Raw genomic sequence first — 16,238 nt, forward strand, 5'->3', positions numbered from 1 at the left:
GCGAACCAATGCAGGACGCGTAAAGGCCAGTTTACACGCTACGATTTGTCGTCCCGATTTGTTCCAAGCAGGGAAATTTACATGCTGCGATTCGTCGGCCGGTTTTTCTTTGCCTAGTTAAACTGAAAGGATGAAAATCGGCCCGATTTCTAAAACCTGGCCCTGCAACAGATTTCTAAGAAATCGGGCTGTTTTTTAAATGCACGCTCATTGTCTTATCAAATCTGGGCCAAATCGGGCCGACAAATCGTAACGTGTAAACCGGCCTCTTCCTGCGCTTCGCGCACTCGCGTCCTGCAGTTCGCGCACTCGGTCGGCGCGGCCGGTCGCCCTTCACGTGTCACGCAAGCAAGGGGTAGCCCAAAAGAATATGGCGAAAAGAAACCGTCAGCTATGCCAGCTACGGCAGGCGGCGAAAACGAGCGAGAAAAGACGATTTCTTTAGCCTTTCGCCGGCCGCCCTCGTTGGCGTCGTTGGTTGCCATGCGTGGTCGTTACAACTGTCACGCAGAAGAGGTCAGATAAATGTCAATCATATATTTTTATGATCTTTTTTAGTGCATAGGGAAAAAGTTCAACTTCGAACAAAATAAAATGAGACAAATCTTTTTTGTTTTGATTATAGAATGTTTATGCGATTAGCTTGACAAAACACTGACGCCTTTCACTGCAGAAATATCGAGAAAAGAAAACCAGGACAACTCGTTTATATCTGTCAATCATCGACCAAGGAATTCAAGTTTCGATTATATGATAGCTTGGAACACAAAAGGTGTATTGTTCATTGTGTTGTACGAGTGCTTTTGTGGTACAAGGTGAACAATAAACAGCGAACAGTAAGAACATTTGTGGAGAAGAAAGCAATTCAAAGGTAAGTTAATTACTATAGTTTTGTGCATCACACAAAGCATAACTAAGTGGCACATCCTAGTGTTGGAGTAGCAATACTCACATTTCTGATGCGTCCATTTGTGCTGAATGGTCGCCTCCTATATATATCCTGTCAGAAAGCGTTCTGAAAATAAGCTAAACAAACGACCTTTTGACTAACAGTTAATACTTCATGTGTATTTACTGAATTTAATGCACATGTTTCATAATCTGCATATAAATGTTCTGCTGCTCTAAGCTATGCCCCCCGGGAGTGCACCAGGTATTCTACCCTTGAGATTCTCATACTGTTATGAACGCAATAGCGAGATAACTTGTAATCGCGCGAAACGGTCAACTGAAGTGAAATACGGTAGGAAGTTTCTAAAGTTCGCCTTTCGCACCTCTTTTCTCTGATTCTTGCCAACGCCAGTGAAATAAATAAATGCAGTAAATGATCTGTACTTTTCATGATTCATAGCTCTTGGTGCCTAGTATAACGTCGATCCCGGGAGTCGATGCGTTCGTTTTGCACATGTTCAACAAACAAGGTGGAACTCAACTGAAGTCACCAAATGAGTGGTTTATTTATTCTCTAACATGTATAGTTGAAGTTTCCAAGTGCTCTATATTTTATTAAGATGGCAAGACGGTTTTGGTTTTGCTTCACCGATCATTCGATCGCCCTCAAAATTACTAAAAATATATATGCCATCGTATATCAGTTCTTCTTGATGATAAAAAGAGCCGTTTTGTTACGATTATTTCCTAACGGTAATGGCTAAGTTAAAAGTGCGTTTATTGTTAGAGTTTGCTACCTAATGGACAGTTTTTATCATATACAATTTATGTAGTCAATTTTCGACCATTTAGAGATATCTCGAACGAGATTCACACGACCCGAACTGACAGCGGAAACACGATAGCACCTGCAGACGGATAGGATAAGTAAATAAGTAACTTTTTTTACTTTCATTTATCACGCGACAGAACTACGAGAGACGAAAGAAAGGGTTTTTAGCAACTTCTTACGCATATTCCAAATTTTCTTAGCCTGACTATATGCAAGGGTCTTTAAGTTAACAACTCGTAATGAACAAAAACATAAACAGAGCTTGGGTAGCATTTTATCTTGCTTGCCACCCTTGACCTGTAACTCAACACTCGCCAGGCTGCGCCGATTTCTTTATTAAATAAAGTTAGCTCACTTGTCCCCAGTTGCTACTTGCTCCGCGTCTTACAATTATACCGCCATTTTAACAGTATTTTACTCCCACTTTGCTTTCTGACGAGTAGGAAAAGTATTTTGTTTATTGTGTGTTATTGAAGCCTCGCGTTCTCACGAAAGTGATATTTTTGGTGAAAGTTCGTGACCTCTAAAGTGAAAACAAACACTATATATAAATAAAAAGCCGTAGTCCCAGCCCGGGAAAGTGGGGAGGCCTCTCCCTTATTGACCTACCGTAGAATTCCGGTTATAAGCCCTGGGCTTATACAACTCCGTAAGGGGTTTTGGGTGGGCTTATAAGCGGAGGGGCTTATATCCGGAAGGGCTTATAAGCGGAATGAAAAAACGTTTCGAAAAGAGCCACGGGAGTGTTGATCGAAATACGTTTTTAAGTGGAAAAAGGAATAATAAAGCAACGTTTAGCCTTGTTCAGTACTGTCATCCGGCAGAGGGGGGCTTATATCCGGGGGGGCTTATAATCGGATGTATTTTTTTGTTTCCAGGTAGATGGGCCTATAACCGGGAGGGCTTATAAGCGGGGGGGGGGGGGCTTATAACTGGAATTCTGCAGTATACATTTTTACTATTTAGCGTCTTAACAGGGCATACGTTTGGAGATTTTTGCGGCGAAAATCTCGAACAGGCATTGTCGTAGGAGGTCAGGTTACTTTTACTTTTTCGCATAGTGGTTCGGGCTCGCTTACAATTCGTTTCTTGGTCCTGGAGTCATTTGAAGTGGAATCTTGCTTTCCATACGCTGCTACTTGAGATCATTGCAGTTCATTAGACCGTCGGCGACAAGGAATTCGGTGATTCATGTGTATTTATAACTGAAACAGCAAAGAAAAAGACGAAAAGATACAGCAAGAATACCCTAGAGGCAGAATTTATACCCCCCTCGAAACAAATCAAAACATTTGTCTAAGTTCTACTCAGGCGCTGTTTGGTTACTGTTCTTTTCGACATTAATTTCCATATATTTTTCCAAATCTTTCCTCGACGACTCTACTAGTTCATTAGAAGTGATCTTACTCTGACCATTCGCCAGGATATATTACTACCAGCTTTTGGGTTAAATAATCGAATTGCTCAGCCCTAGAAATCATTGGAGGAAATATTAGAACGATTTCTATAATTCTTTCTCGGGTTAGGTCTCACACATTAACACTCGTGTATGTTTATGTTGATACGTACTTTACTAAGAACAGTTATTTTGTGTAACCTGTATTTAATTAGCCTGCGAACAGGTTCCCTAGTAGGAGAGGGCAAAAAAAAAAAGAAACTGGCGAGCGAAGCGAGCCGAGTTTGGCCTGGGAGAATTCGAGCTTCGCTCGCCAATTAACTTTCCGCCCTGCTCCACTAGACTGTCCACAGCCCTCTATTTTTTCGGGTTTTTTTCAATCGATGAGCGCGCGTTGAGAACGGCGAGAGAACTGGATGCCGCTTCGTTTGCTTTTTTGCGTTGAAAAATCGAGAGGCTGTGGACAGTCTATGCTCCACTTGGTAGTCTGTCCGCAGGCTTGTATTTGATTGGCCAATGTTGTGATGATGCAATAAATTTTACCTGTTGTTGTATTTATCCAGCAAATAAAAACCTTTCCACTTTTTGTTTATGACTGTCATTGTGATCAAAACTCCGTCAAACTCTTAAACTTTACTCGGCTGTGCAACTTCGGTGGCAAAAGAACGAAGTGCGATGCGCAAAAAACGAAAACATCGGAGAATTACATAGTAAGGTATGTCAGGAGTTAATCTTATCAGTAAAATCCGCTTCAATGATCCGTCAAATTGCTTTACGGATTTGCTAGCTGTCGGCTGTCACCTGAGCAGAGGTGGTAAGATTCAGGTAGCTAATACTGTTCAATGTTATAAATTGATTTAATGCGTTCATTGTAAATATTTATTGCGCTGGACATTATCATATATTATTATTATATTACAATTACATATGTTTCAATATCATCAGAGTGGCCGGCATTTTCCAGAGAATTCGAGTGGTAACACTTCAGACGGATAGTCGTAAAAGTTAAGCTCACGAGTTATCAACTCCATTAATGCCAGAATATACCCCCTCCCCTCCCCTCCTCTCTCCTCCCCTTCCCTCCTTTCCCCTCTCTCCCCTCCCCCTTCTTTCCATGTTTATCGTCACAGTCGCGTCGCGTATGTGCTGGCAGAGAAAAATATAAGACAGGCCATGTACCAGTAGCCTGTTCCAGGCTCTCGGTAGTTATGGGAGAGCGAATAATGCGCGCTCGTCCCCCCTCGTTTTTTTCTCGCTCGCCCGCGTTTTTCGCTTTCCCCTTCAACTACCGAGAGCCTGGAACAGGCTAATGTACCAGCAAGGATATATATAGAGAGAGCGAATCCTGTGAATAACGAAAATCAAGCCATACACGAGAGACTCGAGAAATAGACTAGAAAGTAAAACAGTCCGGCGTTTTTCCAAAGCGCCAAAAGCATGGATCCGTCGCAGGCGTAAGAGGGGCGTGAGTCTCACTCTTCTTCTTGACACTCGTTCCAGATCTTTCGTACGAAGACCGCGCGCGTTCGCAAAAAAATACGACCATTTTGAAGTCTAGAATCACGCAGATGTGCAGACAACTTTATCAACCGATCAAAAACCCTATTTTTCTTGTTAAATTCCTTTCGTTTTTCACAAGGTAACGTTTCTTTTTAGTTTTCTGTCAGTCCCGCGACGAAAAAAAAAATTATGTTTAAGACGTCTACACTGTATTGTTACTTCTCCTGCACGTGGGCGCGTGCATGGGCTTGATATGGAATAAGCTATTTTCCATTTAAAACAAAAAATTAGTTCTTTCAGAGCAACATCGCCCTTTTTGACCAAACATCGGATAAAATACTGACAGGCCCGTTTGTCTTCGTATTTTAGCCATTTCCTTGAACCTTCAGTCTGGTTTACTCGACCGAAAAATGGCGCTGTCCGTGGACGATATGTTGGAAAAGATTGGGAGCCTGGGTTTGTACCAGCTCAGGCTCATCTTCATACTGAGCTACATTGAATGGTTCAACATGACCTTCCAAGTCATGGTACCCACCTTCATCTCAGCTGAACCCAAGTGGACGTGTGTCTCTCATGAAAATAACACCGCTTGTAACTTCACTGGAGAGTTCACTGCGTTGGACAAAAGGCGATGTGATATGCCGAGAGAGGCCTGGACATTTACCGACGATTTTACCTCCGTTGTCACACGGGTAGGCAAGTTAATTATCGTTGAACATTATTGATCCTAAGGAGGATTTGCACTTGGGACGACCGAGAACAAATCAGCTAGGGGGAGGGTAGAGAGTTTGAACCCAGGACCTCAAGATTACAACACCAGCGCCCTAAATTAAACCACTCAGCCATTCTGCTTCCTGACGTTTTGCCGACCCGTTTGTACTGCTGTCCTTGTTAATCAGTTTGTAACATTGACATTTTTTCTTCTTCCTCTTTTCAGTTTGACTTGGTATGTGATAAAGCCATCCTCTCCTCTCTTTCCACGTCTCTTGTGTTTGCTGGCTGGCTAATTGGTGCACTTGTTGGCGGGTTTTTGTCAGATAAAATTGGCCGGAAGCCGGTCCTGATTGTGTTCTCGTTCGCAGCCAGTTTGTTTGGCCTTTTTGCCTCCTTTCCGCATCATTTTTGGCTTTTTATCCTGTTCAGACTCTTGACTGGTTTGAGTATCGGTGAGTTGCACATTTGTCTAAAGACATTATAGATGTTATTTTCAAAAATCGTTAACATCCGGAAATTCTGGGTGCGTAGTGCAGCGTAACATCGTTAGAACTGATTAACGTTACCTCGATATAAGGAACATGTTGGTTGTTTTTTCCGTAAATACGTTATATCGAGGTTTTCGATATAACGAACAAATGTCCCCGGTCCCTTTGCACTTCGTTAAATCGAGGTTCCACTGCATTATTATTTTCTAGCTTGACCTTTCGCCAATTTTTCTTTTTTATAAAAGTTGTTTTGGGAGGAAGGGGGGGGGAGAGGGGGGTAGCCTTTGAAAACATGATTGTTGGGTAAACCATCAAGGCCAAGTGTCCAAAAGTGAAGGAGAGTCAAGACGGAATTTCTGAAAGGGTTTTACCTTAGAAAATAAATACCAAAAAGACAACACATACTACATTCTGCTTATTTCATTTATACCTTAAAGTGTAGTATATCCAAACGTTTTTCACTCGGTACTCTTGTGACGTCATTTGTTTAGGTGGAGGCGGCATGGGAATCTACGTGATGGCAACTGAGTTTGTGGGCCCGAGGCATCGTCACGTGGCTGGCACGTCACTGTGGTACTCGTGGACCTTGGCACTCGTGATGTTAGCTGGTCTGGCGTATGGAGTGCGTGACTGGAGAATTCTGTCAATCATATGCGCTGCGCCTGGCTTACCTTCTATATTGGCATGGCGGTAAGTGACTGGATAGGTGTTTCCTTCCCTATAGAGGGTGGAGCGTTATGAGTTAGGTGGTAATCAGATCAGAAGTATAGTGTCGGCTTGCTCGGTTGTTACTTACCTTGTAGCTCTTTTCACGGTTTATCACCATCATCATCATCATCATCATCATCACTTTTTTAACCAACGGAATTTGCAGAGTAGCTTATACAGCTACTATCTCCAAGAATTTCACAGTACACAGCACAGTGGGCAAAGACCAGACCACAACACTGGGAACTCCATGCCCACTTTTTAGGATAATTTAGTAGGTTCTTTTACGTTACCGGCTCACTGTTACAATGAAGATGCAGGAGACAGGGCTTACAGTCTAGAATACCTAACCATTTGCAGATGTCATTGCAAAGGCAGCATATTGTCTTCAGTTATTTTAGGGGCATGCACTACTGAAGCAGTTTCCTCAAGTTTCGTCAAGAGTGATTACAAAAATTCCAACCTTTTATTTCAGTATGTTATTTAAATTTGCACACTTTATCCATCCTTGTCTTAACAGATACTCTTTGGTTACTCAGTAACCGAATAAAGAGTAAGAACAGAAGTAGACGAAGTTATTTCCCACTTATAAAAATGGCACTTCCCTGCTATTTTTGAACACAGTCGAGGATTGACAACATTGTTAACAACAACTCCGCCGGTACTATAGCTTTCCGCAATTGTCTTTTTATTTTTTCAACTCAGGTTTATTCCAGAGTCATCGAGGTATTTGCTGCTGAAAGGCAGGGTTTCGGAGACCGAGGAAATCTTCCGAGACATCGCTGCCACTAACAAGAAGGAGTATCCAGAGGAACCTCTGTACAATCCATGTGCTGAAGGAAAGGTACAGCAAATGGGCGACGTCAGGGATTTGTTTCGAACCAAGAAAATGCTACACAGGACTCTTGTGTCTTGGTATGCCTGGTAAGTGGCAGGGGAATGGTGTTCTCTTTAAGCTTTCATGCTTGTTTGGCTACCGATACAGCCCCGGCCAAAAGAGAACGAGACTTGAAAAATGTTACACTCTTGTTCTTGTTTGACCTGAAACTTTCATGCACTGTCGACGACTGTCGTGAACTCTCGTGAAAACGTCTTCTAGAGTTTACTCTCGTTTGGCCTATTAATATCCATGCTCGTTGAAACAGGCTTCCATTTTTTTTACTTGAAACATTACTGGCAACAACCCCGATAGTAGTATAGGGGGATGATATAGGAGGTAGCCAATCAAGAGGCGTATTCGGTACACGTGACCAAAATAGACAAATCAAAAGGCTGGGTTTTTGCATTCTACTGTAGCGCCATCTTGTACTCTGTTTGTGCAAAACCAAATAAACTTTAATGCAATAATGGTAATTTTCTTTTCTCCTACAGGTTTGTAAACGCCATGGTTTATTACGGTGTATCATTCAGCACTCCTACACTGGGTGGCAACATGTACTTGAATTTCTTCTTGGCCTCCATTATCGAGATTCCCGCCAACTATGTTGGCATCTGGGCAATAGGCAGGTGAGTGAAGGTGCAAAGACGGTTTTGGCGGGAAATTTCTTTCCAACTAATTTACTTCATTCAATCAATTCATTATCCAACGAAAACATACGATTTTCTCATCTGTTGCCTCACCTCACGCAGGAAGCAACTTAACTTCTTATTCTTTTTTTACCAGCTTATTTCATTTAAGTAATAGTGACATTGTCTGTTTTAGGTTCGGACGCAAGAAGCCGCTGGTTTACTGCATGTTTATTGCTGCCATCGCCTCTGTCGGCGCAGTGTTGTGTACAATGTATGACACGGGTGATGATAAAGGTACGTTAATTTCACTCCATCTATAACACGTTTAACCTTAAACCAAGCAATGTTGATCCAGGTCTACGTTATTCACCTGCCAACAAACCTTGCCAATTTCCGTCTTTGTTTTGTGTGTGCACGTGGGGAGATGCTGTGTAAGTGGGTACCACGGTGGTACGATAAACAATGTTACAAACAAACACATTGATTTTTACTTTGTCGTTGGCTTTTTCGTGCCGTATGGTGGCAGAAATCTCACATTCTTTTTATATTGTTGCCTACAGGTTTCATGGCTGGCCGTATCATCATGGCGATGTCAGCCAAGTTCTTTATATTCATTTCATTTGACGCGGTTTATGTTTACGCTGCGGAACTCTTCCCCACGGTCATCAGGTATGATTCACCACTCATCAGTAGTACAACCATGTTGCCATAAGCCAAGGCTAATGCCTTTATCACATGCGTTACGCTAGTCCAGTCCCTGAACTCTCTGTTCCGGGCGCCCTTTATAGGCGCCAGAGTTCAACCTCTATAAAGGGCGCGCGGAAGAGAGAGTTCAGGGACTGGACTAGAGTTAAGCAAGTTCAAGGAATCTACGCTTGTTTTCACTTTTCAAGCTAGCGTTCCTTTACTTCTCTTTGCGTATATTTTTCCTTTCTACAAGAGAAATCAGAAGAAATTGTTTTCCTTCTTGTCTATGCAGTTGGTTTATATAATCGGGGCTGTAGCCAGACGGAAAATCTTACCGAGGCAATATCAGAAAAAGAAACACTTCTTTTATATTTATCTACTTACAATTAATGCTATCTCTTACAAGAACATGAAAAAAAAGCAAATCAAAATTTTTGCCGAAGCAAGTGCCTCAGCTCGCCTGTTGCTAGCTGCTGCCCCGATATTCAAGTCCTTTTCGCATATTCCTTGTCTCTTCATGCCTCTAAACCATAAGATTTCAGTTTCCACAATGTTTCACGAATTATCTACTTCTCAATTCTCCTTGGTCGTACATCAACACAACATTGTTTTCTCATTAATCACCTGTCTGCTTGACAAGGAGAAGTAAGACCTTGATCATTGGTTCATTATTCTGTGTAGGAACATAGGCATGGGATCATCAACAGCAGCTGCGAGGATTGGCTCATTCGCCTCTCCTTATATCATCCACCTGGTGGGTAACTGTGTGTTCATTTCAACTTTTGTAAAATAAAGTGGAACAGTACTTCTTACATCGTAATCCTATATTTATGTTCAAATTAAACAGTTCTGAATCATGCTGTAATGGGAGTTTCCACGTTGTTAATACCGCTGACTATTTAGAAAGTCAATTATTTTGGCCAGAATGATGAAAAACTTTACCAGAAAGGCATTGATTCCCACCAGCGTCAGAAAGGTCTGAAAGCTTGGACGTTGCTAACGGGTTAGATTACGTCTGCGACGCAGGCTCAGGTCAGGAGCCCAAGCTTGGGTTTGAATCTCGCGTTTATTCTTTCTTTCTGCGTTGAGGAGGGGGGAAAGTTCTTGGGAACTTTTGCGATTTATAAATTTGTTTTTAAATCAATGAAACCTGGGGAAAGTGAATTATTTTGCCAAGAAAGAAAACAACGAAAAGGTAATAATAAACCAAAAGGAACATAAGATCAAAAGTCATCAAAACATTCTCACGGCATTTTTAGTTTGCGTGAATCTTAATATCGATTCTTTTGAAGACGCGCGGAAACAACTTGAAAAAGTAAGCCTTACTTTTTCATGTTACAGTCTGTTTCCGTCCGAGCCGTCCGCAGCCAAAGATGCTCGTTTACAGTTTCAGTGCTCCAATAAGCCAATTTTTAATAAAAATGGACTATTATTTCTCGGGTTCCAGCGACACAATTTTGGCTGTTCAAAAATCTGGTAAAATCCTTGACATAGTCCCTTTAAAGGGATAAACAAAGTTGTTACGTACGTGTGATGGTCATTTTGTTTTTCTTACACTTTCTCACAGCGCTTGGTGCATCCACTCCTCCCGTACGGCATCATGGGAGCTAATGCGCTGTTGGCGGGTTTGTTGTGTCAGTCGCTACCAGAGACAAAGGGAATGCCGACCGCTGAGACAATGGACACCGAGGGCGCAGAAGAGGCATATATTGCATTGCAGTCCACAGACCCCAAAGAAAAGAATGCTGTGGAGATGAAAGATGTCACCATGGCTGACACCGTCAAAGATACCACGAGCAGCAGGGCGAACCTAGTGGACAATAAAGATCCTGCTTCTATATAAACTGACAACGAAAATATCTCGAGGAAATTAGTTAAACTTCACCATATACATTACTTGCAAAAATTTCAGACGTTTAATTTTCGGGCACTTCTTTTCTAATTTCTAACAAATTTCGGACACTTTGCTGAAACATAGCTTAAGTAAATTTACGCCTACAAACATGAATTATACTGAGAAAATGATAGTCCTACTCCACCTTCAAGGTTTTACAGATACAACGACGCGAAAATACCAGAAATACTATCAAGCTGTTACGTAACTCAAGCAGTGTCTCAATAAAAGTTCGCTCCATAAAGGAAAGTTGAAGCTTTGAAGTTAAAATTTCTTCAAAGCCTAAAAGATCTTCAAAAGGATCATCTGGTTCTAGTTCCTTAGTGACAGCTTCCACTATTTCTGCCATCTCAATAACCTTCCTTGTCACATCGGGTTTGTTTTGTACTTTAAAGTTTTATACTGTAAATATTTCGGACGCTTAAAAATTTCGGACGGTTTTATTTCGGGACACTTTTCTTGTCCGAAATTAAAATCGTACGATATTTTTTGCAAATAATGTACCTTCAAAGAACAAACTTGTTTAGGCTACGAACAGTCGCTTGTTTTCTTAGCCCGTCGAACGTGAAGTGAAACTGAATAGAAGGCGAGTAAAAACATGGCCGTGGACCCAGGGGGGGTGGGGGGGGTACTCCGGCTTGTAAATGACGGGATGATCGAAGGATTTTTTGGGTTTGAAATTTTCGATTCCGGGATTTTTTTGGGTTGGAATATTTGGCAAGTATTTTTTTGGGGTGACTTGATTCAAATAGGGGATTTTGGGGGGGTATTAAAAACCAAGTTAAGTGCTTTGGCGTATTTATGGTATGATGAATGATCAAACTCGAGCGTTATTGCCCCTCCTGGCAATTTAGGGGTAATTAGACAAGGAATTTTGGGGGGGGGGGGGTTATTTTTGGTCCAGGGATTTTTTTGGGTAATGTCGGAAGACTTAGGGATTTTTTTGGGTCCTGAGTTTTGCCTTCATTCGACCATCCCCGTCATTAACAAGTCGGAGTACCCCCCCCCCCCCCTGGGGCCGTGGATCCCTGATTTCCACGGCTATATTTCCAGTCGCCCTCTTTTTTCCGGTTCTTGTCCGACGGACTAAGAAAACAAGGGCGGTGCTCGTAGTCTTATCTTGTTCGAATCTTTTTCGCGTAAATATTAGTTCTATGATGATCTTTCATATACAATACCCTGTATGGAAATCGAGTAAATATGTATGCATGTCAGGAAGCTCTGATGGTGGATAATAAACGAAGTTCAGATCACTTTGGTTAGTCTTTGTGGGGATGTTGGCAAAATTGTCGCAAAAACAAGCATTAAAACGAAACTTCTTAAAAAGTTGGCATAAAAACAGTGAAACTATACCACACAAAGTTTTTAAGTAATGCGGATTCGGATTTGAACGAAAATTGCGGTGGATTTGCGGATTTGGCCATAAGTAGCACAGATCGGCGGGTTTGCGTACCCCCTCTTCCCCCCCCCCCCCCCCTCACCCACCCCTCCTCTTTCCGATTTTTCTTCCTCAAGCAGCAAGGAAATGTAACTCATGCACTTAATATTATCTTTATATTTCCCTGTCTGATTAAACAATTCAAATGATTGATTGTAGCGATATGGTACTTACTAGTCCAGTCCCTGAACTCTCTCTTCCGCGCGCCCTTTATAGGGATTGAACCCTCTTCGTTTCAAGTGAAGTGAAATTGTCATCTTCACTAAGAATTGTCAGTTCTGGAAAGATGTCCCTCTCATTAGAGCCATTCAAAGTTGTAGTTACCGAGTTTAAAATCAAACTCACTTTTCTTTATTTGAAGAGTGTTGATTTGAACATTCAGTTCTTCTGATTTTCATCATTGTCTGAATACGTGATCAAACGTTAAAGATCTTATTAGGTGATATAGCACCTGATATTTTTAAACAGCTTTCTGTTCCATCTACGATTGGAGAGACAAAACGGAAGATTTGTGCGCAATACAGTAAAAACCCGCGTATTAGAACACCTATTTTGGCGATTCAGGCTGATTTGGTTCTTATATAAAGGGTTATAATCTGCAAAATCAGCCTGTAAGTGTTCTTAAAAAAAAAAGTTTCTTAAAATAAGGAACATACTAGGCTACCAATAGATGAAATCAATATATATGCACACAATTGTATTTTAATTTTAATAAATTTGATAAATCAAGGCAATACTGTACTGTAATTGGGGTGGAACTATTATGTGTGCAATGAAAAGTAGTGTTGATCTTTGATATTTTTCCATATAAGAACAACTTTCATTTTTCAGGCTGAATGTGTTCTTATATAAATGATACTTTATTTCCTAAAATCAGGCCTGGGTGTTCTTAATCCACTTGTTCTTATACGCGGGTTTTTACTGTACAGTAGAGAGGTAAATATATACATATAAACACACACATGCTACCAGTCCTTCCGATTTTTCTTCCGGAAGCAGTAAGGAGTCATAAACATAATATTATCTTGATATTTTTTTATGTTTATTTAAATAATTCATATATCGATTGTAGTGATAAAGTGACCTTAAAGAAGCAGCGTCACGATTTTTCTGATTACTTTCAAAGCCGGAAGGAAACCTCAAAATAATAGTTTTCTTATGCAGAAAAACAACACTAAAGGAGTAATCAAAACCCGAAAATACACAAGGGTGGTTTCGACCGACGAAGATTAACCCTTAATATGCTGAAATTAATAAAATTTGGTTTGTATCTGATCTTAAAAAAGTTGGTAAAAACGTATAAAAAACTGAATTTTCGGTAACTCTCTGTTACCTTCATCAGAGTTAAAATTGGTTCAGTTTTTGCATAATAAGTATTTTATACACCGCCGGTCTCTAGGGATGTTCCCAATGTTAAATAAACTTGTGGGAAATGCACATGCTCATTCACACAGTTAATGTCCTGGATAGAATGTAGCGCTTCTAGGAATAGGCGTTGTTGCCTATTGTTGACATTTCTTTCTAAAATTTCTACATAATCCGGATGAATGTCATGGTCTGTTGTTTCCGCGTGAAATCTTATTGCGCTTTCGTTATTAGATCTTGTGCCAGGCTTGTGCTCTGCGCCGCGCGAATTCCATGATCTTTTGCTCTCTCCCACATAGGCAAAATCACATGTTTTTGGCAACTCTCTGACACCCGAACTAACTCCCCAGAGGGGGGGAAAATTTGTATGTAGTATGTTTGTGTGTTTGCATTTGACTTTGTACACAATTCCCTTGATCTGATTTGTGGCGGGGCGGTCTTTTGGTTTCTTAAAGATACTGCCCAGTGTTTTAACAGGCTTGAAAGTGGTTCTTATGTTTTCTCTGCTAAGAACACGTCGAACTCTCTCGGAAACACCCTTTATGTAAGGGATTGAAGCGTAACCCCTTGGACTCTCTTGACTTTCTTGGTTTTCTGGCTGTATGGTTTCTTGAGCCGAAACAAGGCAACGATCGATGAAACTTTGGGGGTATCCGTTGACTTTAAGATCACCGATTACTTGTTGTTTTTCGCTCTGTTTACGCTGAGAGGTCGAGGGAAGATATTTGGCACGATCCATTATTGTCTTTACTACAGCTCGTTTGCTTTGCGCGGGACTATGTGACTCGAAGGCGAGATATTTGTTTGTGTGCGTGGGTTTCCTGTCCCCAAAACGCGTTTTTTTAGCCGTTAATCGATTTTCTTGGCTCTACGGTCCAAAATCCCTCTTAATTTGCTAAAAATGCACTTTCTGACAATGCAGGAAGATTTTGATGTAATTTCCATGTAAAAATGTACAATATTTTACTTTGGTGCATGCGCATAACCCAAAATTTGAACTTTTTTTTTTTTTTTGCTGAACCGTTTCTATTTTTTTCCTTGGTTCTTTCCTTTTCTTTTTTCTCTGCTTTCTTATTCTCTTTATCTTTTACTCTGTGCACCCCTTCTACTGGCCTGAAAAGTTTTGATCTGAATCAATGGAAAACCCTGGAAAGGAGATCATGATCAAGTACGGGTATTTTGGCCTGTTTTACACCAAAAACTGATCACGTTTTTTTCGATTAGCTCTGTCGGAATGCAGTCAATATTGAAGATGGACAGTCCTGTGGAAAGATCTATTCAAGCTCTGTAAGATGCAAATCACAAAAATCTGCTGACGGATTGGCTATTCCTCCAAATCCCGGAATAATCCGCGCTTAGCACATGAGCTATAGGATAAGTGGAGTTTTCAGTTCTAAATTAAAAGCCAATATCTTACCACTTAAGTCTTTTTACTACTCTGTTTACTACTTTGGTTGTTCGATCGCAACACATGGGTAACCAGATTAAAAATATAACACAAACAGCGGTGATAAACATTATGAAAAATCGCATTTTTATAAACCAGGCTTTTATTCAACCGAGAAGACCTGGATGCTAAACTAATTTGCATTTGGTGTTACGGCGAATAATAAAAACACTGGGTAGGAAAAACGTTTACTGTTGCTAGGAGATTTTGGTGTTTGGCCAATCACTAAACCGGACAAACAATGGGTTTTGTTTTTTAATTTCGTGTTGAGCTCGTAAGATCTACGAGCACTCTCAATCCCCTAGTGAGGTATGAAAAAGGCGACAAACTTGAGCCTTTCCCCACATGGACGAAGAAAGGTTGGCAACCGGAAATGAATTTTGGTTTATTTTGGAGGTGTTCGCAACTCAACGGTGGAAAAAATGTAAATTTCAGATAGTTTTGTGGTCGTTGTCGTTATTTTTGAAGGCTTTCGCTATGGAGTAAGCTGGAGTTGTCTTAAGTTGCCTAAACAAGCAACGAGTGACTTTTTACCGGTGCAGCATGAGCCGGAAAACACAGGCGTTGAACTCTATGCGTGTGTTTGTGTGGTCACAACTTACAAATATGAATATTCAAATCTATTCACTAATTGTTGTTGTGAATATTTAAGCTTCGAAAAATCGGCTTTTACGACTGAGGTTTTGAAATAAAATAAATAAGAAAAATTTCCGCATAGGGTGAGTTAGTTTTTATGCAGGTTTTTTGACGAATTTAAGCTTGTAAGAGCGCTTCTTTGTTTAATGTTTTCGACTCGTATATATAATACAATAGACCATTTTACAGTTGTCTGCTCAGTGACCTGGCCTTTTAATGGAAGCGAGGCTGAAGGTGACCTTGTTTTGATACAGACCTCACTGCTTTTGTTGTGTTAATCACGTTGTTTTGATGCTAACTAGTTTACATTTACATAATAATACAGAGAGGTTTGTATCAATGCAAGGTCACCTCCAGCCTCACTACCATTCAAAGGCCAGGTCACTTGACAGACAACTGTAAAATGGACTATTATTTACATGCGGCGTGCAATTTATTGTCGTCGGAGAATCCACTACTGTTTCTGGAATGTAGCCGATAAAACTTTATTTCCTCCACTCACTACTTCTCTCAACATTATAACGCCAGATTATGGCAGTAAAATAAAGAAAAGTAGTAAGAGTGGGCGAGCCCGTATTATTTCAATTTACTTCAAAGGTGATGTAAATAGTTCTTAACTCCAATTCATAGTCGCAAAATTCAACCATTTAATTAAGCAAGACTCCAACGACTTCGGGTAAACCCATGTTCACCTCATCCCACTCCCTGTGTGAATGAATGGTTTCCTTTGTAT

The 16,238-nt window shown here is 40.8% G+C and overlaps 1 protein-coding gene across 1 annotated transcript; it reads left to right on the plus strand.

The window, feature by feature from the left end:
• The first annotated feature begins 356 nt into the window (after positions 1–356).
• On the plus strand, positions 357–11,219 carry LOC144661447 (organic cation transporter protein-like). The gene is made up of 10 exons (XM_078522221.1): positions 357–871; positions 4,989–5,311; positions 5,557–5,785; positions 6,313–6,511; positions 7,235–7,453; positions 7,901–8,035; positions 8,232–8,332; positions 8,599–8,707; positions 9,407–9,479; positions 10,293–11,219. Exons 2-10 carry the CDS (start codon positions 5,030–5,032, stop codon positions 10,566–10,568), a joined length of 1,623 nt encoding a protein of 540 aa, XP_078378347.1. The 5' UTR covers positions 357–871; positions 4,989–5,029; the 3' UTR covers positions 10,569–11,219.
• Positions 11,220–16,238: the final 5,019 nt, after the last annotated feature.

Source organism: Oculina patagonica, chromosome 7 (genome assembly GCF_052425735.1).
Source record: "Oculina patagonica isolate OP01 chromosome 7, crgOcupat, whole genome shotgun sequence".
Lineage (NCBI taxonomy): Eukaryota > Metazoa > Cnidaria > Anthozoa > Scleractinia > Oculinidae > Oculina > Oculina patagonica.